Source organism: Esox lucius, chromosome 4, assembly GCF_011004845.1.
Source record: "Esox lucius isolate fEsoLuc1 chromosome 4, fEsoLuc1.pri, whole genome shotgun sequence".
NCBI classification, from domain to species: domain Eukaryota; kingdom Metazoa; phylum Chordata; class Actinopteri; order Esociformes; family Esocidae; genus Esox; species Esox lucius.
In genome coordinates, this window is record NC_047572.1 from 28,929,003 (window position 1) to 28,953,813 (window position 24,811).

At 38.3% G+C, this 24,811-nt stretch overlaps 2 protein-coding genes across 2 annotated transcripts; one reads left to right on the top strand and one right to left on the bottom strand.

The window, feature by feature from the left end:
• Positions 1–17,112: 17,112 nt before the first annotated feature.
• cetn4 (centrin 4) lies at positions 17,113–21,087 on the bottom strand (the record flags this gene model as incomplete). The annotated part of the gene is given in 5 exon segments (NM_001303812.1): positions 17,113–17,409; positions 17,500–17,637; positions 17,740–17,868; positions 18,533–18,688; positions 20,977–21,087. Coding segments are annotated over 5 exon segments (516 nt in total). The 3' UTR covers positions 17,113–17,319.
• Positions 21,088–21,252: 165 nt separating this feature from the next.
• Positions 21,253–23,706, top strand: bbs12 (Bardet-Biedl syndrome 12). The gene is made up of 2 exons (XM_010900692.3): positions 21,253–21,332; positions 21,703–23,706. Exon 2 carries the CDS (start codon positions 21,715–21,717, stop codon positions 23,629–23,631), a length of 1,917 nt encoding a protein of 638 aa, XP_010898994.1. The 5' UTR covers positions 21,253–21,332; positions 21,703–21,714; the 3' UTR covers positions 23,632–23,706.
• The last annotated feature ends 1,105 nt before the right edge of the window (positions 23,707–24,811 follow it).

Genomic DNA, 24,811 nt, shown 5'->3' on the forward strand with positions numbered 1-24,811 from the left:
GGGCCAAGCCACAAAGACATGACTGACTGATTACTCATCACATTTCTCCTAAATGTAACTCCTAGAGACATGGACCTCAGTTTCACAATGACTCAATCATGCACAGAACACATGCAAGCTCATGCAAATAAGTGCCAAACTGGATTGCCTTTTATATGTGCCCCTAATGAATAACTGAAGGAAATATAATTCTCTTTTATCTTGAGGGTGTTTTCTTTAGTTCTGTTATTTTAGGCTGAATAGACCTGTTTTGGGGGAAATTATGATTTTGACAGGTTTGGGCCTCTAATCACTACAATCATCTTAAGTTAACACTGTGACGCACTCAACCAACTAAGTTAAAAACACACTTTCACATGCATTTCATGGAAACCTTACCCAAGCTAGTAATTGATGGTAAATATTTTGTAGTTGAACAAAATAATTTCGCGCAGTAATATTCATTGCTCTTTACCTTACCACTGTTCACACCAAGTTATAATAATTACCAGATTATTAAACAAATAATTTAAGAACACTGTAGTATTTAAACTAAGCATTAGCAAAATGACAACTACATGTATAAAATTTTTTTTTTTTAAATAACAAATGGTACCTGGACTTTTTGCTACATTGTAGCTGAGATACCAAACACCAGTAATGTTTTGCGCAATTACTTCCTGTCCTAACAAGACCACGTGCACGTTCTCTGCTTCTGGGGTACTATTACAATACAATGTTTAGTGGGTGACAGAGCATAACCAATGGTGACCACAGTGACAAAGGTCAATTCTGGTTTGTAGATAATCTGACAGTAATGTCAACACTTGACATGCCTGTGTTTGCAAAGCTAATAAAGAGGATTTTTTTGGGAGGGGGGATTATAGGAAATCACTTACATCGATGTCCAGCGAAGGAGTGTGCAACATCATGCCGTTGTGCTACAAAACAGAAGAAAAAACAAAAGTGTTGGTGCTTAATTTCATACACAAGCTCAATGATGTTAATCCGGCTTCTGGCCATTTACAGCCCTTTCGTGAATGTAAAACTGCAGTAAATGCAAGGCATCACAATGGGAAACATGCTATAATCATTTGTGACAGAGTGTGTTTTCTTGTAGGAGTCCATGAAACACATACATGCATACATGCATACATGAAACACATACACGCATACGTGAATACATGAAACCCATACACGCATACATGCATACATAAAACACATACACGCATACATGCATACATAAAACACATAAACGCATACATGCATACATAAAACGCATACATGCATACATAAAACACATACACGCATACATGCACACATAAAACACATACATACATGCATACATAAAACACATACACGCATACGTGAATACATAAAACACATACGTGAATACATAAATTTACTTACCTCCATACTTATGTTTAGCTTTCTTAATTCCGTTAATACTTCCATGACCGTTTGTCTGTTTTTCGCCTGCATGTCCTTATTCGCCAAAACGCAACAGGTGATGGCTAGAAAAACACAAACAGTCAGCTTCATATTTTCTTAAACTGCTCAGACGAGGATACAAATGACCCAAAGAGTGTGCTGTTCAAAACATTTACTGGTGATGTGGACAGGTGTTGCCGTACCTATATATTTATCCATCAGGACACAGGAAAACCACGTTCAAGACATTGGAAAACTGCTGAAAGTATGAATGAACAATGAGTAATGAATTTTTCTTTTCCACTGGCCACTACCACTGCATGAGCTCTTAGTTTCGTCAAGCGGCGCGTGCGTGGGGAGCACGGATGCGAGTGTGTGAACGAAAACACACTTTCTGCACACAGGGCAGGAAACTGCAGAACAATGCTAGTTCCAGTTTTCACTTTGAATCAGAAGAACTCTGGCTCGACAGTAGGTGTCATAGGTGACAATAACCTGAGTACACACAAACACACACACCAGAGAGTTGTTTGTGTGTGTGGTTAGCCTCCCACACAAACGCAGCATATAGGAACAACGTACACCTATTTCAAGGACTACTGCAATGACAGTACAAAGGCCCAAGGGCACTCCGCAATATTTCCTTCATCTGGGAGGATATCCTTTTGCATCAAAACAAAAAGGAACCCTTGAAACCAAATTTGGGTGACTTCCACCTGTAACCCATCCCAAGTCCCTGCTGTTCATTCCTCCTGAAGACTAACCCAAATTCAGCTTGCATCAACACACAGCTTTGCATGTCTGTGTCCCCTCATGACTGTGTCCTCTCATGACTGTGTCCCCTCATGACTGTGTCCCCTCATGACTGTGTCCTCTCATGACTGTGTCCCCTCATGACTGTGTCCCCTCATGTCTGTGTCCCCTCATGACTGTGTCCCCTCATGACTGTGTCCCCTCATGTCTGTGTCCCCTCATGACTGTGTCCCCTCATGACTGTGTCCCCTCATGACTTCAACCCCTTGGACACATTGTTTCAATTCATCACAGATATTAACTTATGGATGACATGGATTTCTTTTTGCAATTAAAGGACAAAACTGAGGTTCTGATTGCTTGTGCCAAGGTCCAAAGAGAGGAACTGACTGTTCATATAAATGTTCTTAATCTACACTCAACCTATCAGGCAAAACATCTTGGTGTGATTTTAGACTGTGATCTGAACTTCGAGACCCATCGTCATGAAAAAAGTGACGGAAAATGCTTATTTCCGGGAATATAGCGAAGGTCAGATAGTCTTTCTGCCAGACGAACACTGAGAATCGGATTCATACATTTATCACCAGGTGACTCGACCATTGCAACTCCGATGTCTGGCCTTGCCCAAAAATATATTGGCAAACAGCAGTTAATACAAAATGCAGCTGCATGCGTTCTTACCAATACCAAACAGAGAACACATACACATATTTTAAAAACTCTACATTGCCTGCCTGTGAATTGTAGAATTGATTACAAAATTGCTGTGTTGATTTTTTTTTTAGATTTTTAAAGGCTTTGAACCGGAGTACTTGTCTGCCATGTTTTTGAGGGACCTGGTTGGTCCCTCAGATCATCTGGTATTGGTCTTTTGATTGTCCCAAGGGTCAGAACCAAAACTTTTGGTCAAGCCTTTTCCAGCCACTATGGACCTGTCCTTTGGAACAGCTTCTCAGATTATCTGAAAGATGCAGATACTATAAAAAAAATTAAAAAGGGTCTTAAGACATACCTTTTTAGCCTGTCTTTTTGAAAGATTTTCTTCAACTTTTCTTAATATTAATTTTAGGTAGTAATTTATACTCTTTGTTTTAACCTCTTATTTTTTTCATTTCATTTGTATCTATACTGTAATTCATACATTTTATCAAAGCATTATTTATTAACTGTTTGTATTCTGACTTTTGCCTGTTAAAGCACCTTGAAATGCTTTTTATAAGAAATATGCTATGTAAATAAAGTTTGATTTGATTTGAATGTAGATTCTACACTTGTAGCCCTTACATAATAAATATGTAGATATGTAGATAAATATGTTGGTAAAATTCTGTATCAATTCAACAGTTGTGAAGTTTCAGACCAAACTAGAGCTCTTTGTTGGAGGCTAGTGACTTAATGTACAAGCTGTAATATAATGTCATGTAAAAGCTATTGATGATGTAAGTCATTGGCTGAAGTCCAGCAGCGCAGTGGTTTTCTTGTTGCATCATTTAGTTGATGTGGGCTATCTGACTCACGGACTCACAAGTCAATGAGAATCAAAAGCAAGTAATCCAATTAATGAACTCACTCACAGCATCTGTGGAGGCCGTGTGTGTATCAAAACATTAATTAGGATGTCATTATTCCTGGCACTTAATTTATATTAAATTTAACAAATATGTGGAAGAAAAACATTGTCGGGAAGTGCTTATTATTTACACCATTTGCCATTTTCTATTTTACGTACACTTCAATTTTACATTAAACCTGTGTTTCACCTTACATGTTTTATTCCAAACAATGACATAATAACTCTCCATCGAGGCGTAAACATTCCCATGATTTAATGTGAGCCTCCAGTGTTAGTCAGAGACGGAGTGTCCGAGGAGTATCCAAGTGCGCGTAAGCCAGTTTCTGCAGCGTCAGCGTTCTTCAGTTACCTCAAGGGTTCCATCCTGTCACGGAGGGGAAGCTACACTATCAGCTTCCGTCTGAAAGGAGGATGTGAGCTTGTGACGGATGCAGAAGAAAACTCCTCCTTCCCTGTTCCCTTTTTGTCTCTGCTACTTGAGCATAAAGGAAACAGTGTGTGGCAGCTGGGCCTACAAGCAGATATTGTGTCACCATAACAGGGAAAGGCCCTCGAGAACCCCCCCCCCCCTCATCAACCTGTGGTAAGGTGTGTTTTTTTAGGACTAGCTATTCCATCACTAGGAGTCCCTTTAGTATTCTGAGAGTGGGTTATCGCTCATGGAATAGATTTGTGTTGTCATCTACACAGATATGAGATGAATCAGAACTTTCCCTGTCCAGTCATATGTCAACACAAACTGGTGTGATGAGTTGCATTTGCCCGAGTGACCTTTAGTATTGACTGTGTGGGTGGTGGTCAAAGGGAATTCTGTCATTGTAAAAAAAAAAAAAAAAAGTGAGAGTTGTTGTTTGAGGTCAGCTGTGTTGAATGCAATGCAAGACATGATGTCATTACAACTGTGCAGACAATCAAACTGTACAGCTCAATTTAACAATCATCGTTGGAGTGCTAGTTCAGCAATTTTTATTAGAAGGAATGCAGAAGCAATAAAAACGAATTGTGTGGGATGGATTTTGTCTGTGAATTGACACATGACTAATTCAAAATACAATTGTATGGCTCTTGCTCAAAGAAGGTATCGTTTCATTTTCTGTTATTAACCCTGAGATGAGAACAAATAAACGACCACTGAGGAATATTACCACCACTTTCCTGACAACCCTCTGATTGTAAAATAATTTCTTTGTAAGTTTATTTAAACAAAACGAACACAATTAATTTGTGGTAAATCAATACAAACGTATAGGGATAGTTCACTTACACCTGGACACATCAATATACTCAAGCTGTAAATTAAGAATGTGTAATGTAATAAAGGTCTGTAGAGGAAGACGTGAAGTGGCGTCTGGTTCATTAAACCGGTGAATTAGTGTGTTTTTCGTCACCAGCACAACTGGACCTTCTTCATAAACGACGACCGAGATGGGATGCAGAGTGGGGGCTTAAGTGCAAAACCAGCGAGAAGAGGAATTACGTATTAGTGTATGTGCTGATCCTTTGCTGCACCTTGGTCGAGAGGATGTGATGTTGTACCCTTGTTGCTATCGGGGAGTTTTGAGTTTCCTTTAAATAGCAAGACAAGTCATAAAGTATTGGAGATTTTTAACAGCACTCAAGGCCGCAAGTGTGCTTGCACGCTTCATTGCGTTTTTAGGTTAGACTGGACTATCTGTTGCTGTTTTCAGAAAATATCTTAAGGCGAAAGGTAGCTCCCAACTTGCTGATTTGGGAGAAACTCTTAAAAACAATGGCCGTCTCAGGCCTAACTTTAGGAATTTTAGGAAAGTTTTGGTCTAACAGCTCCTATCTGTGAAAAGTGAGGAGTAGTCACGAGGACTCTTAAGTCATTACGACCAAATCACAGACCATCCTAAAAGGGAATCTGCCTCGTAAATCAGGTCGACGTTTTAGAAATATTTATCGACACTGAGCTTTTAACAAGGTATCGCCTTAATCGTGAGGGTATTATGATCATAGTAGTCGAACCACGTCTATTTCAGTTATCTTTCAGTTGAATATTGCGTCAAACAATAAATGCCATCCCCCATATCGTCTGACAAATCATTTGGTTTCCTTTTGATATTCGCCAGCTACAAAGAAACAAAGCCGACTCCATAGTGTACACCAGATGTAGTTGGTGCTATAGATGTGACACGTAATTGTATTAATAGCACCATCAAATGATAAACGCGCATTTCTTTACGAGCTGCCAGACTGTTAGAGGCTGATGTTTATCTGAACCTATATCTTGACTATTCAGTATGTTATTCTTAGTTTCATGTTTAATCAGTGAACCCTACATTTTTATTTTAATATCTTTATTCCAATATGGCAAATAAAGGGGATTACTTTATAATGTAGAGAATACATGGTACTTGGTAAAATGGTTCTTCGATGTGGCCTAATAGTCTATAGTAAGTGTATGAGCACAATATGTCTGCAACAAATTTAACATTCCTGCTTCCAGGCGTCTACACAATAATTGAAGTCCTATTACCAGGATCACATGGTTATTTTAAACATAACTATTTGTAAACCCGGAACACGTATATAACAATGCACAAATCATGCCATCAATTGGAGCACGCTTGTCCTAGACAGATGTTGTGGTATAGACATATTAGGTCATACAAATTATGGAATCAGAATTATTTAGGTAGGTTATTAGTTAATAATAGCTCTACATAATTATTGTTTGGTAACACAGACAGATCATATGCCTCAATCTACTAATGAACAAAGATAGAAAATGATATCCTGTGCACCCTGATGTGATTTGTTCCAGAAATGCCACAAACGGTGTTCAATTTATATTCCCTTTCATTAAGAGAGTCACTTTTTATTCCTGATACAGCCAGCAAGTCTACATCATTTTTTTTTTCATAGATCGTAGCGTCAGTTTGTTTTGCGTCAGACCACAATACACACTTAAGCAGGTTATTTTATTCTTGTGAAATTAAATCAGTCAATACAAAACATCATAATACATTCTAAGTTTAAATCAATGCAATTTATTGCAGTTGCTTTTTATGTCAGTTGCATGCATGACAATAGGACTATACGTTCCATGGGGGGTTACTTTAAACAGAATGATTCAGTTATTCCAATTTCAATACAAAAGTTCAGACATTTATTTAAAGAGAATGCCTTCATTCTTATTACATTCTCAAGTATATGTACTAATATGTATCATATCATTGTTAAAGTGACAGTACCCTACAACAGGAAACTAGCAACATTGTTCTATCTTATTTCTGGATGAGTAATTAATATATGCAGTATATACACTACCGTCCAAATATTTGGGGTCACTTAGAAATGTCCTTGTTTTCAAAAGAAAAACAAATATTTTGTTCATTAAAATTACATGAAATTGAACAGAAATACAGTGTAGACATTGTTAATGATGTAAATGACTATTGTAGCTGGAAATGGCATAATTTGTAAAGTAATATCTACATAGGCATACAGAGGCACATTATCAGCAACTATCACTCCTGTGTTCCAATGGCACATTGTATTTGATAATCCAATTTGATCATTTCAAAAGGCTTATCGATCATTAGAAAACCCTTTTGTAATCATGTTAGCTCAGCTGAAAACTGTTGCGCTGATTAAAGAAGCAATAAAATTGAACTCCTTTATACTAGTTGAGTATCTGGATCATCATCAATTGTGAGTTCAATTACAGGCTCAAAATGTCCAGAAACAAAGACCTTTCTTCTGAAACTCATCAGTCTATTCATGTTCTGAGAAATGAAGGCTATTTCATGTGAGGAACTGCGAAGAAACAGAAGATCTCGCACAATGCCGTGTACTACTCCCTTCACAGAACAGCGCAAACTGCCTCTAATAAGAATAGAAAGAGGAGAAATACAATGAATGTCTAGTTTGAGAAACAGACGCCTCACAGGTCCTCAACTGGCAGCTTCGTTAAATAGTACCCACAAAACACCAGTCTCAGTGTCAACAGTGAAAGGCGACTTTGGGATGCTGACTTGGTAGGCAGCGTTGCAAAGACAAAGCCATATCTCAGACTGGCCAATGAAAGTAAAAGCTTAAGATGGGCAAAATAACACAGACACTGGACAGAGGAAGATACATTTGTGGTGTTCGGATCACAAAGAACATTCGTGAGACATGAAAAGATGCTGAAGGAGTGCTTGACACCACCTGTCAAGCATAATGGAGGCAGTGTGATGGTCTGGCGGGTGCTTTGATGGTGATAAAGTGGGAGATTTGTACAGTGCAAAAGGGATATTGAAGGCTTTTACTTTTGCAACACCATGCAATACCATGTTGACTGCGCTTGATTGCAGCCAATTTCCTCCTACAACTGGGCAATGATCCAAAGCATAGCTCCAAACTATCCAAGAACTATTTAGGGATATTCTGTTATTCTGTCTGTAATGGAGTGGACAGCTTTGTCACCGGATCCCAACCCTATTGAGCTGTTGTGGGAGCAGCTTGACCGTGTGGTACGTAAGAAGTGCCCATCAAGCCAATCCAACCTCGCGGGAGGAGCTCCAGGAAGCATGGGGTGAAATCTCTTCGGATTACCTCAACAAATTGACAACTAGAATGCCAAAGGTCTGCAAGGCTGTATTGGCTGCAAATGGAGGATTTTTTGACAAAAGCAAAGTGTGAAGGACACAATTTAATTATTTCTAACCTTGTCAATGTCTATATTTCCTATTAATTTTGCTATAGTTCCCATTCAAACTTATTTCGTGTTTTCATGGAAAACAAGGACATTTCTACGTGACCCCAAACTTTTGAATGGTAGTGTATGTAGTTTAGTTGGTAGAGCATTGGTACTAGCAAAGCCAGGGTTGTGGTTTTGATTCCCACTCGGGTACCTACACATATAAAAATGTAATTACTTACTGTTAGTTTCTCTGGAGAAGAGGGTCTGCTAAAGTACATACATTTAAATGTTACCAAAATGTCAGATATCTTGTTATACTTATTTTTGTTCTAATCATGTCATCATTGGACAAACACAGGCTGTTTCATGATACAAATAACACCCAATCACGAAATATAAACACTTGAGACAGATGTACTTATACTCACACCTACAGTATTTACATTTCCTACAGTGCGGCATCCTCTCTGTGAAGTGTTGATTAGCATTTCCTGAAGACCTGACATAAACACTATACACTGGGCATGTAGCCAAGATGATGGGTCATGTTTGTTTGTTTGTTTTGCTATGAATATTCTGAAAAGAGAAAACATGATTGCAGTCTTTAAGACGCGGTTGAATCAAACAGGACTGTCTGGAACTGTGTTGGTTAAATTTGGTCAGGTGTTCCTGCTTTCGGGATGAATCAAAATGAGAAAAAAAAAATAAGAAAACAAATGGGCAATATTACCGTAAGTATACAGGATGAACAAATGTCGTGGGTGGGGGATCGCCTCTTTTGGTCCTCAACATAAAAAAAAGTAACAATAGTTTGGTTCAGCAGTGTTCATCTGTGTGAAATACCAGTCAAGAACAGACATTTATTCAGATAATAGGTAAATACAGAAAGGCTCACTTCACTAACATCAAACTATAAGGCAGCAACTCACTTTAGGTATTTGTATTGATTTAACTGAAACAAACATCCTGAATTGAGTATGTAGAAATAACTTGTTCGACTGGAACCAATGGAATGTTGGACAATATGAAATGTAATATTTTGAATGTTACATTTTCTATACGTTATTGAGAAGAAATGCATGTAATGTTTTATTTGGAATGTTGTATTTTCCATACATTTGTGTTGGCCTGAGTGTCATGCAGTTACTAATGTAACCCCTACATTGAACATTCATAAATGACACGTACGTAGGCTTATAGAACCGCACAGATCTCACAATGCTTAATTGATCTGTAAAATGTCACATAACGTTTTATTCTTTAGTCAGACAAACAAAATGGTACTAAATTTACATGAATTGATTTAAATTGAATATTAATAATATTTGTTATAATTGCACCACCACTTGCAAAAGCAATTTGATATATACATTAAAAATGTTTTAATATTGATACATCACCAATGCAAGTCACAGTTAAAGGATCTGAGGACCTTCAGGAATTCAGTACATTCTATTTAATTACTAAATTCAGCTGTAAATGTTGCAAAAGAACAGACAAGTTCAATACTAGATGTGTACATACCATTAACCATCCTTTGTTTAACTTTACCAAGACCTGTTACAATGTCTTTAGATTATGCTTAGATTGCTGTTTAAATAATGAAACCTTCTGAATATTCATAACAATAAGGTATATTTGACCTTTGGAGTCAGCAGCTATTCTGTTTTACAAGCAAAGATTAAAGGGCATTAGTTGCTTTGGAAATTGGTTGGTTTATGGGAAGGTAGCAAAAGCAGCAACATGTGGGAGTATTTCAACTACCGATGACAAGTGATCTGAAGAATTCAAGAATAGGGGAATAACGTTCTATGGGGGGCTACAGTCAGAGCTGTTGAAAGACTGCCTTCGAGACATGAACCAACTAATGTGTACTAGCAACGGGTTGGCCTACATCTCTCCACCAGCAGGATATTTGTAAATGTAACAAAATATTTCTGAAGGCATGCTGACTGTTCACCTAACACCAGTCAGGAATGGTTCCTTTCTTAATCTCACCTTGGTCAAGTTGAGAAAGTGTACTGACACATTTGACTCACTGGCCTATTCCTAAAATGTGATATTCTCTACTGGTTTGCAATGGATTTCTGTTACTTGCTACTACATGTTATTACGAACAGCATTACATTCTAGGCTTATTTCCTCGCGTATACTGTTTTTTTAAATGCACTAATGCAATTCCGTCAAAGCAGATTTTGTTTTGATTCATACTTTCCGTCCAACTCTCACTCTCAGAAGGTTATCAGAAGATTCACGATAACAAGTATCCCCAAAATAATGTAGTTCTACGAGGCCTGGAAAAATACGTCAGCATTATATCCTGTTTATTAAGGTAGCGCGTAATGGTTAATTTTCTTAGACTTCTACGTGCTTTATCTTCATGCCTTATCATCTTGCACCACTTTTTTCAGTTTTTCCATACTTGTATTTACAGTGCGACTTGGGAGATTGAAGTGTAGATTCTAAGCTTTTACTTGAGGGTATTTGTGGACATATTGGTTTCACCGTTTAGAAACGACAACAATCATTATACAAAGTCCTCGTATTTCAATGCCTCAAAAGTATTGGGACGGATTAATATGAAGTCCAAATTAAGCACAGGTTTCGGATGTGGTTGCATATTCTTTGCATAAAATAACTGCTTGACATCAGGGACCAATAGATCCCACCAGAAGCCAGGTATCTTCACTACTTAAAATATAGAGTTTTTTGCTTGAAAACACGATGCAGCAGTGCATTTGCATGGGCGGCAGTTGCTTATACTACTAGACCACCCTAGAACACAAGAACTTTAAACATGGGACCATAAAAACTCAATAGACAAAATGTTTGGTGTCGTTAGAGACATTTGCTTGTACGTCGGCAGACAATATGTTTCTGTAAAGTTCAAAATTCATTTTGCTGAGGCCATTATCAGTGACATGAGGACAAATGTTTCATTTGCAGGCTGATTTTAATTGCTCTGCTCGCCAATAATCTTCTTGTTTTTAATGACAGCAATTAGTTTTAGTAAGTCTAAGGTTTTTTTCACAATGTTTTCTGACTGGTTTATTTTAGATTCTTAATACTATTCTTAATACTATTCTCTAAGCTAGAAAAGTATCCTCAAAACACAACACCTCCACCACCATGCTCAATCTTTATTGAGTAGTGTTTGTTTCTTGCAAGACACAACAGGACCCACACTGCCCAAAAAATCTACACCCTCGACCAATTTAACCACAGAAAAAAGAGGTCTTGGTGAGTCTTGACCTAAACCTAACAAATGTTTTGGAAGGACCTGAAACTAGCGGTCAATGGTCAAAACACTTTTTTTACAGCAGTGAATGAGTTTTGCATGTTTGACATTGAAGAATTATGTACTGTATGCTGTTCACCCATTTTAAGGGTTTGGACAAATTACATATTTTTAAGTAGTCAACCATTAATATTGTAGTTAAATATTATATATAATTATTATATATAAAAATGTTTGACATTTTATTTTTGTGGGGTTGAGTTTTGACCAAAAAAAAACAAATGGTCAATTGAAATCCTGGGGTTGGTGGTGTGGATGTTGAAAAAGCTTGCCCTACCTTGTTGCAGTCTAGTGACTCCTTGTGGCAGGTTGGTCATCTTCAAGCTTAATCATGGTTGTACGCCAAAGTACGCGCTCTCCTCCAGGCATGTAAATTCCAAAAAAATACTTCCTAGCATGGCGAGCTGCGTAAAAGACGCACAGCAGCAGGCAAGATGTTTGTCAGAGCACACGTCTCAATCTTTGAATCTACCGAAATCATTGGCAGTTGCTGAGAAGAAGCAAGGCCATTATAGTGAATTGGAAATCACAACATTTGTGGAGGGGAGAAAAACTGGGTGAAGAAAGTTTAATCATACATTCACATTGCAGTCAATTTATGGATATTTATATAGTGATATTATAAACACTTCTATATTTACAGTATAGAGATGCCACCATGTATAAATTGGGAATAATCATCATCCCTCAAAAATGCTAACGTCCCTTATTATTTTTAATGTTAACTTGATCTCTTTCTAACAACATTTTTTCAGTGGTTAACTTAGCTCTTGTGTAGCTCAATTGATAGTGCTTGCATTGCCAGTGTTGTGGGTTGGATTCCCTTCGGGCCGATACATTCACTACTGTAAGTTTCTCTTGATATGAGCATCTGTTAAATGATAATTGAATCATTAATGATTAGCCATAATCATGGTAGCATCTACATCAGAGGTTATTCCCAAATGAGACAATAAACATTTACCATTAACACCATTAGCAAAAATGCAAATGATGAAACAGATCAACAACATGTTTTAGCTTAACTGTCCAAATTAATATGTAAGGCAGTGTACATTATGCGGTCAATGAGGAAGCAGACATCGACAGAATAAACCTGACCGAAAGAGTCAGTTGGTTACTGACTCACCAAGTGATAACTTTTACTGACAGTTACTCATCTTACATTTAACCCAGTCATTTATTTTGCCCATGATTTGAGTTAACCGAGATTGACTTAGTCATAACACTTTCAGACAGTGGCGGTTTGTGTTGAAGCATAGTTTACTATTTTAAAACAAGATAGTTAGACAGTTACACAGTTAGATTGTTTTATTAACCTGAACCGTCTTTATGGGCTGGAAGAAACTGCAGTACCGTGTTGGTTGGAAGCAATTCATTGAAGGTCGTCTTTACATATATTTATCTGTCCAAGAGCTGTAAACTCAGTATGAAAAGCACAATGTGTCAGCCCAATTATTTTTTTTGCACACATCAGACTTTAGTAATGCATCTGATCAGTAGTCAATGAACAAATACAAATAGTAACTATTTCTATTTCTACAGCAAAACCTGAGAAAAAGGTCCCCTCAAGGTTTATTAGCAGTCTTCACTAGGGAAAGTGTGCATTTTCAGCTTATGTTTAGGATAAAATGTATAATTAGTGTTAGGATTAGAGTTGTTTTTTAAGTTCATGCATTATGTTTAGACGTAAAGGCTAAGTTAATTTCCTTAATTATTTCTCAATGCACTAAACCGCATGTAATAGTGCTTGGCATTATGTGCTATGTATATTGATTCATTTCTTTTAAATGTTTTCAACAACACAACCAAGGTGATCAACAGCTGCAATGATGGATTTCCATGCAATGTGTGCAGTCATCTGTAACTGTTTTTTAACACTTTTGTTTTTTCTTATAAAGGAAATGCCTGCTGTGAAAAAGAATGTATCGGATTAAGAAGAAGCACGTGTCCAGTGTTTATCTGTTAGCGCAAAATATATCAGATCTATGTGGTGGGCTCTTTCTAATTCATAGTAACTACCCTAAGCTGTTCTGTGATCTGCGGGGACGTTCAAAATCCATTCCAATAAATACCCTGTTCTCTTTCTCAGCCTTTTACAAAATCTTCTTCCACATTTTGTCATTTACCTGGCATTCTGACAGTATAATTGTGTCTGCCTCATGATAAATATGGTTACTTTTCTTCATCTTCTGCTTTTGCTGTGCTGATGGCCTCTCTCTTTTCCTTTCACTTAACATTTCTGGGCAATGTTAGTTTGCTTGTTATTGAGAAACTGCAACTTTCAACCCTCAATCTCCTTTCTCTGAAAAGGGAATGGATGATTATTAAATGCGCTTGCCAAAAGGTTAAGCACAACTCTAGATTTATTATAACTGGTGCTTGTGTAGCATGTCACTCTAGGTTTATTCATTAACATAATTTTTTTATTATAGTTATTATTCTTTAAGCTAGAAAAGGCATTCAATCTTTAAAACATACTGACTGGTTTTGAATAGTGTGGTTATATTAAACTTTCCATAAAAAAAATGTTTCCTTTTTAAAATACTTTTTTCCCCATGGGATTTATTCATTGACTTCATTGTATTCTAAGACTTTTTTTTATGGGGGAGAAAGATCTCATATGTAAGCATTTCACGGTTAGTTGGCATCTTTTGTTAATGAAGCATGTGTCAAATGATATATTTTAAATGTTAAATTGTATTTCAATATGCATTAGAATACTCACTAAAATGATAAGGAGACAAAAAAGCTATACTAACCCATTTAAACAATCCAATCATACATCCCCCTGCCCTGCTTGTCTGAATCTTATTTTGATATGGACTGTGACTGATGTGAGACTGCATGTTGAGAACACTTTGCCTGCCAACTGACACATCTAACTAATCTAACTAACCTGAATCATAAAGATGTTGTTTTACTTTATTATGGTATATAGATGGATGGAGTACTTGGGACGGAACACAGTCAAGGCATTTGCTGTCGTAATGTAGTCAACGTAGCTGGGCTTTGCACTTCATGGGCAGGTCCCACATGACTCCAACCAGGTTATCAGGGGGGATCAGCCAATTAATTACAGTGAAGTTAATTTTATTTGATACTTTCCAGAGGAAGCAGGTCCACCCAGCTCTGAATCGTGTCAGTGGTGTAGGGTGGTCAAGCTGCAGTCCATTGCTCTTTCAGTAAATATTGTCTTAAAAATTTTACATATTCTCATCTAATAAATGTCAAGAAAAAAATATATATTTGAAGAACAAATGTTGTTTCACTTCACATCTACAATGTCTATGTTATTCTTTCATGCAAGTAAATGTTAACATTTCCATGACGTGTATTTAGGATAAGCAGGCGCCATGGTGTCAAAACGGATTGCAATAAACTAATACTGTTAAATCCATGCTCATCCAGACGATTAGAATCCAAGTCTTATGAAACTTCCTGAACAATTCTGAGTCTTCGTTTGTTGATTCATCTAAAGCAGGGCTGCTCCATCCTGGATGTGGAGATCTATAATACGGTAGGTTTTCTCACCAACCCCAGTTGTGACTAGCCTGACATAGCTTTTCATCCAGCTCATTATTAGAATCAGGTGGTCAAAATTAGAGTTGGAGAGAAAATGTACAGGGTAGCTCTCCGGGAACAGAATTGAGCAGCCCTGGTCCAAGGCATTTGACACGACAGCGGTATTGCCAGATGTCAATTTACAGATAAGGTTGTTAGAAACAATATCTGGCAATAAAATCTGGCAACCCTTCCCAAAAGGCCATAACCCATTAATGCAGATATCTCCAAACATATGGCTTTCAAACTGGGCTATTGGTTGTTTTAATAATTATCTTAGTCTTGAGTTCCAATGTGAATAGGTACATGCCATTTGTATTTATTAAACCTTAAAGGGAGATGTAGATGTGTTTCCATGTAACAGTATTGCTTTACTTATCTATGAATTTGTATTACTTTATCTGTCATTTCTGTAGAACGCTCTTTCATCGTCATTTTCCTTCAGATTCACAGTCTGACCAATGATCCGTCAACAGATTGGGGTATCCTCCAGAATATGTACAGCAACTTCCATGCTTCACAAATTGAGGTCAGTAGTAAGGTAATTGTGCCCATGTCATGGCAACATCTTTCACAACAAGTTTTCACAGCACCGGAGGTCAAGTCTCGCCAGACGTTGCACTTGGCATTCAGGCCAGGCAATTCAATTCAGTTCATGTCAAGTGCCTTTTACTATGCAGTGGCTTCCATCCAACCCTCTACCATGAAGTCCTGACTGATGGAATACCTCAGATATGGCTGTCCTTCTGGCAGGTTCTCACAAACATCTGCAGAGTAACTCAAACCATTAGGCTGTTGGTCTCCACCCTGACCAAGAGTAGTCTTGCTCAGTTCCAAAGACACAGACGTCTTTGTGGTTCCAAACTTCTCTAATTTCACAGTGATGTAGCCCATTGTCCTCCAGGGACCTGTAAATGCTTCAGGCCTCAGCACTGTTCCCTCTTAGATATAAGGAGATATAAGGAGCTATGGAATCCTTGGATTGCTTTTATATGAACTGTGGAGTTTGGCACTCACCTAGACACTTTTTCTAAATTATACCCAATCAATTGAATTTGCCAAAGATCACCTACAGTCAACTTCTAGAAACCCCTCGATGATGGAAACAGGAGGCTTCCGAGCCCCTGGCGTAACTACCGGGGGTGCAGGGGGCACGGGTGGGCTCATTGTGGGTGGGGAGAACGTGCCTTGCCTCAATCATGACATTACTTTGTATTTTACATGATACGCCAGTGCTGAGCTCAATTTAGAGCTAATGAAAAGGGTCTGAATACTTATTTACAGAATAGGCACAAACAACTTAAAAATGCTCCAGACAACTTTCTCAGTAGGGGAAATTGTGTTCAGAGTAATACCAAAAATAAATAAATGTAATCAATTATAAGTCCAAAACACAACAAAATGTAAAGAAAGAGGGGTCTGAATATTTCCCAAAGGCACCATATATACAACATATAATGTATTTGGAAAGTATTCAGGCCCTTTGACTTTCTTTACATTTTATGTACATTCTTATTCTAAAACTTATATTTTTCCTTGTCAAAAGCAGGTTTTCAGAATTGTTTGCAAATTAATAACAACAAACAGTTACATCTGTTAGGCTGTAATGTAACAAAATGTGTAAAAAGTGAAAGGGTCTGAATACTTTCGATACTGTATTGTAGTTGCAGTTATTATTGCACTTCATTTTATGTGCCACAAGAGGGAACTAAACAGCCAAAGGTGATATACAGAAGTGGCAAGTTGATGGGCAAATTCTACACAGTAAGCACTGTAGTATGTGATACATAAAATGTAATGTGAATACCTGTATACTGTACATTAAAAATTTAATTAATTGGTAATGAGAATAACAGATATGATTTAATTGACATTTATTAGTTCTACTAAATATATTTTATTATTTTCATATCATACAAAATCACTGTATAGATCTACTAAAATAATTTACAACCCATATAAAAAGCCACTAAATACTACCTTAAAAAAAAATGCAAAAGGTTATCTCCGAGTACATGGACTGTTCCAGCAGTGGTAAATAATCGTTCAGTGGTATAACTATGACATTTAATACAGACTGGTCTTCTTCATTATCCTCAGAAACTCCTGCTCGTTTACCTCTCCATCTCCATCGCGGTCCGCTTCGTCGATCATTTCCTTCAAAAGATACATTGCTTTCAGTCAGGACTGCTGCTTTGAAAATGATGTGCAAAAGAATGTCAACTTTCTCAAGGTATTACCAGGTACCTGCAATTCCTCATCTGTGAGGTTTTCACCCAGCTCCTTGGCAACTCTTTTGAGATTTTTGAAGGAAATTTTGCCTGTCCCATCGTCATCAAATAACCGAAAAGCCTTCAAGATTTCTTCTTTTGAGTCTTTTTCACTCTAAGTGACAAAAATGGAAAATAGAAATGTTTAAACAGGAGACATATTCCAACCAAAGATTTCCAAAGGGTTAAATATTTTCTTGACTAAGAAAGAACGTACCATTTTCTGTGTCATCATACTGAGGAAGTCATTAAAATCAATAGTCCCAGAGCCCTCCTTGTCAATGTCTGCAATCATCTTCTTGATCTCTTCTTTCTTTGGTTCAAACCCAAGGGCGCGCATGGCAACCTGGAGCAGTCAGAATACTATGTAAATTGTTTGAATTCAAAACAAGTACTTTCTGGAAGAAAAATAAACATATTCTAAAACACTGAATGGAATCACGAGCACCATTCGAGTGCAGTGTTGATGACGTTCTATGGTATAACCTCCCATGTCACATCTATGGTATAACCTCCCATGTTACATCTATGGTATAACCTCCCATGTCACATCTATGGTATAACCTCCCATGTCACATCTATGGTATAACCTCCCATGTCACATCTATGGTATAACCTCCCATGTCACATCTATGGTATAACCTCCCTTGTCATATCTATGGTATAACCTCCCTTGTCATATCTATAGTATAAACTCCCTTGTCATATCTATGGTATAACCTCCCTTGTCATATCTATGGTATAACCTACCATGTCACATCTATGGTATAACCTACCATTGCATATCTATGGTATAACCTCCCTTGTCATATCTATGGTATAACCTACCATGTCATATCTATGGTATAACCTCCCTTGTCATATCTATGGTATAACCTACCATGTCATATCTATGGTATAACCTCCCTTGTCATATCTATGGTATCACCTACCGTGTCATATATATGGTATCACCTACCGTGTCATATCTATGGTATCACCTACCGTGTCATATTTATGGTATCACCTACCTTGAGTTCCTTCACATCAATTGTGCCAGAGCCATCTGTATCAAACAAGTCAAAAGCTTCTCTGATCTCCTGCTTTTGTTCCTCGGTCAGGTCTGGTTTAGGACCTGTCTTCTTCCGCTGGCTGGAAGTGGTGTTGGGTTTTCGGTAGCCTGAAGCCTGTATGGTAATGAGACAACAGTTTAAAGCTACAGACAGTATAACATGCATTTGACTGTAGTCAGCTAGCCATTGTTTTTATGTACTCTTATAATCTTTTCTTGGCACAGTCAGAACAGGACACTCCTCAGAGTCCAGCTGGTGTCTAGGTTTCTTCCTGGGTTTTGAGTTCCAAGCATAATGTTTTTTTTTTTATACCTAGCCACCATGAATCAATTTCTTGTTGTTGCTTGCTCTTTGAGATTTTCAGCTGGGTGTCGGTACAGGTACTTTGTGATAACTACTACAGTTAAAATGGCTCTATGAAATAAATTGATAGATTGATACACACTCAACAGACCATCCTCCTCACAGAAAAATGCATTTCTCCAACAGACACTACTGTGATGGTGGCTTGTTAAATACAGGAAGACAGGAACAGAGGAATCCAGTTTATGTTTGACTGAACATAAGAACAGGCAAAACAAGAAACATGACAAACTATGCGTGGTGTGACTGTAAGTGCCAGTGTCTAAACTGTATTTCTGATCAATTTGATGTTGTATTAAGACAAACAATTTGCTTTTCATTCAAAAATGAAATTTATGAGTGAACCCAAGCTTTTGAACAGTAGTGTACATTTGGTTTAGGACAGAACATTGACTAGGCCATTTTTTATTATTATTTTTTTTAGCTTTTCATGTGCGCTTCTGCTTCATCTCACTGCCGGATGACCAGCAAAGTACAACACCATGCTTAACCTTGATATGAAGTCAATCATGGGGGATGCAGTGTTTGGTTTTTTGTCAGACATATTGAGACCCAATCTCCTCTAAAGGGATACTCCAGTTTGCCAAAACACACCAGGAAGCACATGTCAAGAATCGTCAAGACTCAAGAATAGTAAAGAAAATGTTTCATGAATAGATTAGTCAAAAGTAGGGCTTAATTAATATAGATTTCGTTATGTCTGATGAAAAATCGAATTCTGCATTCCACAGTATTGCGTGATGGGAATAAAGAAACAGGAAATCCAATGCACTACTGATTCAACACAATGTGCAGAGGTTTGTTTCAAAGTGATAACAGCATGGGAATAATGACTTCCGAAGCTGTTTAAAATAAGTATTCCCATTGTCAATACACACATCTAACCATTGCGCAGTCTTATAGAAATTGACATACACAAAAACATAAACAAACATATATATATACATACATACATACATACATATACACACACACACACACACACACACACACACATATATATATATACACACATATATACATATATATACATACATATATATATATATATATATATATATATATATATATATATATATATATATATATATATATATATATATATATATACATACATACATATATATATATACATACATACATACACATATATATATATATATATATATATATATATATATATATATATATATATATATATATATAATTTTTTCTTTTATTTCTAAGCAGCAAATGTCACTAATTTGCATTGTGTTACATTTTTTATAATGAACAGTTTTTCGACGCATACCTCAAAAGGTATCAGAAAGCCATAGTTACCCAGTAGTATTGACCCCATGTAAAAGGTCAATCATGCAATGAGAGTTTCATGTAGGGTCCGCCGATGGAAAACCATAACGACAGTGTCGACATCATAATGTCAAAAACCTGTTCCTAACAAATCCATAGATATTCTATTATCTATGGAAAAGTCGCTCTATAACATGGAATACAGACTGGAACACCATCATGTTCTACTGTAGTTTGACCACCCGGCAGTAGGACTTGCTTAGCAACAGAATCGTGATAAACGTAGGTACTGCAGGCATTTTCTAGGATAATGAATGATCGCTAGAGAGCTACTTAAAAATAAGACAAATCTATTCTACTGGACTTTACTTACATTCTAACCGTGCCCTAAAAATGTGCTATGACTTTTTGATTTAAAATGTATTAGTAAAATATGTTGCCCTTCCACTACTACAGTACCGTATTTAACGTAAGCTAACTGAACGTTAATAAACCAAACCTGCTAACTTAGCTGGCTAACGTTAAATAGTTGGCTTACAATACACAAGATAAGCAAGCAAACATGTTGCAGCTAAACTGTATGTGTGCTGCTGTTGACAACAGATGTGTAGCAAAAACCAAAGCTATGCTAACGTTATGTTAGCAAGCTATAGACCTTATTTGACTAGTGTCTGTGGAATCCGTCAAAACAGAAAACTAACGAACTGAGAAGATAAATATAATAGTAGCGTTAACGCAAAGCTACATACCATCTCTTGCGGCGAACCAAATAAATGTATTATTGCAACGTGAATTCAACGAGATGCTTCAGGCAGCAGATAAACAAAGGTTGCCAACAACTTTACTGTAGATCTGTACGCAAATTGTAATTGACAACGGAAAAGTCCAATAGAAAATGAGTAAACCTTTACGGAATTGCGATGATGGATTACTTGAACCAATGGGAAGTAGCTGGGAGGGACAGAAACAGCGTTCACGTTCTTTTTGCTACTTCTGTTTCCTAGCAACAAGCGTTCAAACTAACGGGCGATGACCTCCGCATGCGCAAAGGCAGATTACAACTAGAGCAGCGCTTGAGCTCACATACAGCCTGTTGTTAGGAAAAGTAAGTTAATCATTTTGTCGTGGAATTATTTGTGCTTTAGTTAAATCCAAGTAGTCTTCATAACAAGATAAGCTCACCAATGCACATAATCTAATGTTTTAGGGAAGAACCAAATAGATCAAGAGTCAGCTAGTGTCACAGAGACAACGTTAGTTAGCATGTGCTACTACTATTGAGAAAGGCTTAGCTATCAAGCTAACCACAGATAGATTAACCTATTTGGCTATTCCAGAACAAGGTAGCTAGTAGTGGGTACATCCACTGCTTTATATCCATAGCCAAACCACTGGTAGAGCTCAATATGTAATTTAAGTAAATAGTTACAATAGTTGTGCTTTTTTTCCTAATATCTAATTCCTAAATGCTACAGGTGTCACAGAAAATGGGGAGTACAATAATTAATCAGAGGGTACATATTGGACTGCAGCAGCTCACAGCTTTGGGGACTGTCGCACATTCCTTTCTGGGCCCCAACAAGAAGTACAAGTTTATTCAAGACGAGTCTACTGGGGAGTGTTTCTTGGTGTGCACATGCTTCAGTGTCATGGGGCACTTAGAACTGGACTGCTCCATAGGTCAATTGGCTAATGAGACAATCCAAGCTCACCAGAAAGTCTTCCGCTCAGGCACATGTTGCCTGCTGTTTTTGGCTGGGGTCTGGAGTAGGGCTGCTCTGGAGTGTCTCCACAGAGGCATTTCAATCCCAGATATTAAGTCTGCCATGTTGGAAGGGCTGGACATGTGTACGGACGTCTGCAGGTCAAACAGTGTGTCTATAGCAGATGCCGGACTGATTGTTTCTGCTAGTGACACGTCAGGGACGTCAGGGTCCCCACGCACAATGTTACGGAGACCAGCACTGATCCGTAGCCAAGGGTCCCTTGGCAACGAGAAACACAGCCGAATAAAACTCAGTCATAGTAGACATTTTCGTGAAATTGATAAAGACGCTGAAGCCACGCCTCAGTCATTTTCCCAGGCGGTGAATTCTGAAGTGGTTGATATTCCTCGGATCGCAGAAGCCTTGAGCCATGGATGTGCAGAGGCAATGAGCTTAGTGGTGAAGGCCTGCAGGTTACAGTCGAAGTACGGTGGAAGAGGTGACAGTTGTAGAACTTTTGACGTCAACAAGCTGGTAACTTGCCCTCTACCAGGCCTGTCAGAGGCCCATCAGAGTGTTCTACCTGGCTGTGTAGTTCTGCTGTCTGCTGAGCAGGCTGCCCTCGTTCATCGCATGAAAGAAAAGAGCTGCCAAGCTGTTCTGATCGACGGGGACCTCAGCGAAAAATATCGCCATCTTGGTTTCAATAAGCAGACCGACATTCGGTATGTGACCGGCATGTCGGACTGTAAGGGCCTCCGTGAAAGCGACGCTTGGGAAGACCGAGTTTTAACAATCCTACTGAATAACAGTGTCAGTCTGGTTGTAGTCAGCGGCGAGGCAAGTGAAGGATTTGCCCAGTGCTGCATGAGACACTGCATACTTGTGGTGGAGAGGGTGAGGCCGACCGTTTTGAAGGACTTGGCGGAAGCCACCGGAGCTGTGCTGGTCACCTATGCCACCCAACTGAGTAAGCACTGTGTTGGTGCCGGAGTGAAAGTCTCCATATGGAAAGACTGTAGTGGCAGTGGGAGGAGATTATCGACGGCTGTGAACATCGTTGCCGACGGGTCCAGACTGGTAACCGTGGTCCTCACCAGTTCTATACAGGGCAAGCTGCAGGCTTTGGAAGACCAGTTCTGGGCCTGTGCTTTTCGTCTACACCACGCGCTGAAAGACCAGAAGCTGCTCCCTGGGGGCGGAATGACTGAATTGCTCTGTGTCCATCACCTTCAAAATCACATTGAAGGAAATGGTTGTCAGACAAATGGCAAAGGTGGACTGTCTGTCCCACTAGACAAACAAGCAACAGGGGGAAACATGAACAGGGATTATGTGCTTTGCGTCATGGCAGATGGCTGGACGGACTACATTTCCACTCTGATGTTAAACAGCGGAACGCGCTCAAAAGTTGAAGCCTGGACTACAATCAACCAGCAGCTGAGGTATCTAAAAGGAGGATTGTCTTTAGATGTTGTTTTCTCAAGAATGCTGTCCAGAGATGACACTGAGAGTGGTGTGGTTAACCCCGATATGAGTCAGAGTGCAGAGAAGGTCTATGACAATGTGACAGTGAAGTTGGAAGCTTGGAGAAAAGCCCTGGATCTTGTCTTCCTTGTGTTACAGACAGATATTGAGATAATTACTGGCATTGATCCGGCACAGGTGGAGAGTAAATCAAATGTTGTGGTGCTTTGAGGTTTTGTGTACTATTTGTATGTATTGGAAATATTATTCATCCAAATATGAGAAAATAAAACGGGTGCAATTTCAGAGGTGTGAATTAACATTTCAGTTGTAAAGTTTTACTGTTGAAAAACATAAATGCAATTAAGTGCACCCACTGAAAGCAAAAAAAATCTAAAACACTGAACAAGGGAAGCAGACAGAACCAGACAACCACCCCCACAAGTCATTTAAAATGCTTACAGCTTGGAGGTAGAAGCTGTTAGGTAACCTATGGGTCCCTTTCCAGATGAATTGGTATTGCCTGTCATGTGTCTGGAAAGAAAACAGTCCTTGGCCTGGGTGATTGCGGACCTTGACAATCCCCAGAGCCTTTCTGCCTTGAATGCCTGCGAGGCAGAGTCAACAGATCAGGTTAGGTTATACCTAATAAAAAGGTCTTTATTGGTTGAATTTCTTGAAATTTGAAGGTAATCACTAGATCTGAGCCCATGTTAGTAGGTAAAACCGTGTGAAAATGGCAAACTGATGCTTTTTCATTTTTTTTTCTAAACCAACTTTATATTGAAAGAGTGCCTTTGATTTAAGGTCTGCACAGGCTTGACTTGCATAATGTAACGTCGCCATGACATTGCCTACATTCTCAGTTGGGGATTTCTTTTGATTAAGCCCTTTTTCGGCAGTGCCGTCTTTTCTTGAAAAGGATTAGAGAACAAAAGAGGAAAGCCACCTCCCACATGTGGCTTGCGACGTGATACCTGGACCATCTAGTGAGGTGTGCCTGTTGTTGAGGAAATTGGAGTGCCACTTTCAAATGTTATCACTCGTGACAACCGAAAGTACTGTGCTCAATTTCACGTAGGGGCCAATACTTCTTGAGTCAAATTAATTGAACAGTACATTTTAATTATTATTTCCATTGGCTATATTGTGACAGAGGATCATCACCGGGATCAAAAAAACAACTGAGGGCTTAACTTTGGAATGAGGATTGAGGCAAGCGAAATCCCTCTGGTTGATAAAATCCTACACTCTTCACTGAATTTCTGTTCAAGCACTGAACACTGTAAGGAATCATTATGCCGTCTAAATTCCTTTGTGTGTTTGTAAAAAATGTTGTAAGCTGTTCGACCAAAGGTGAAAGTGTAACTTTACTGCCTTGAGAGTGCTAGAAGGGGAGACTTGGTTTGAA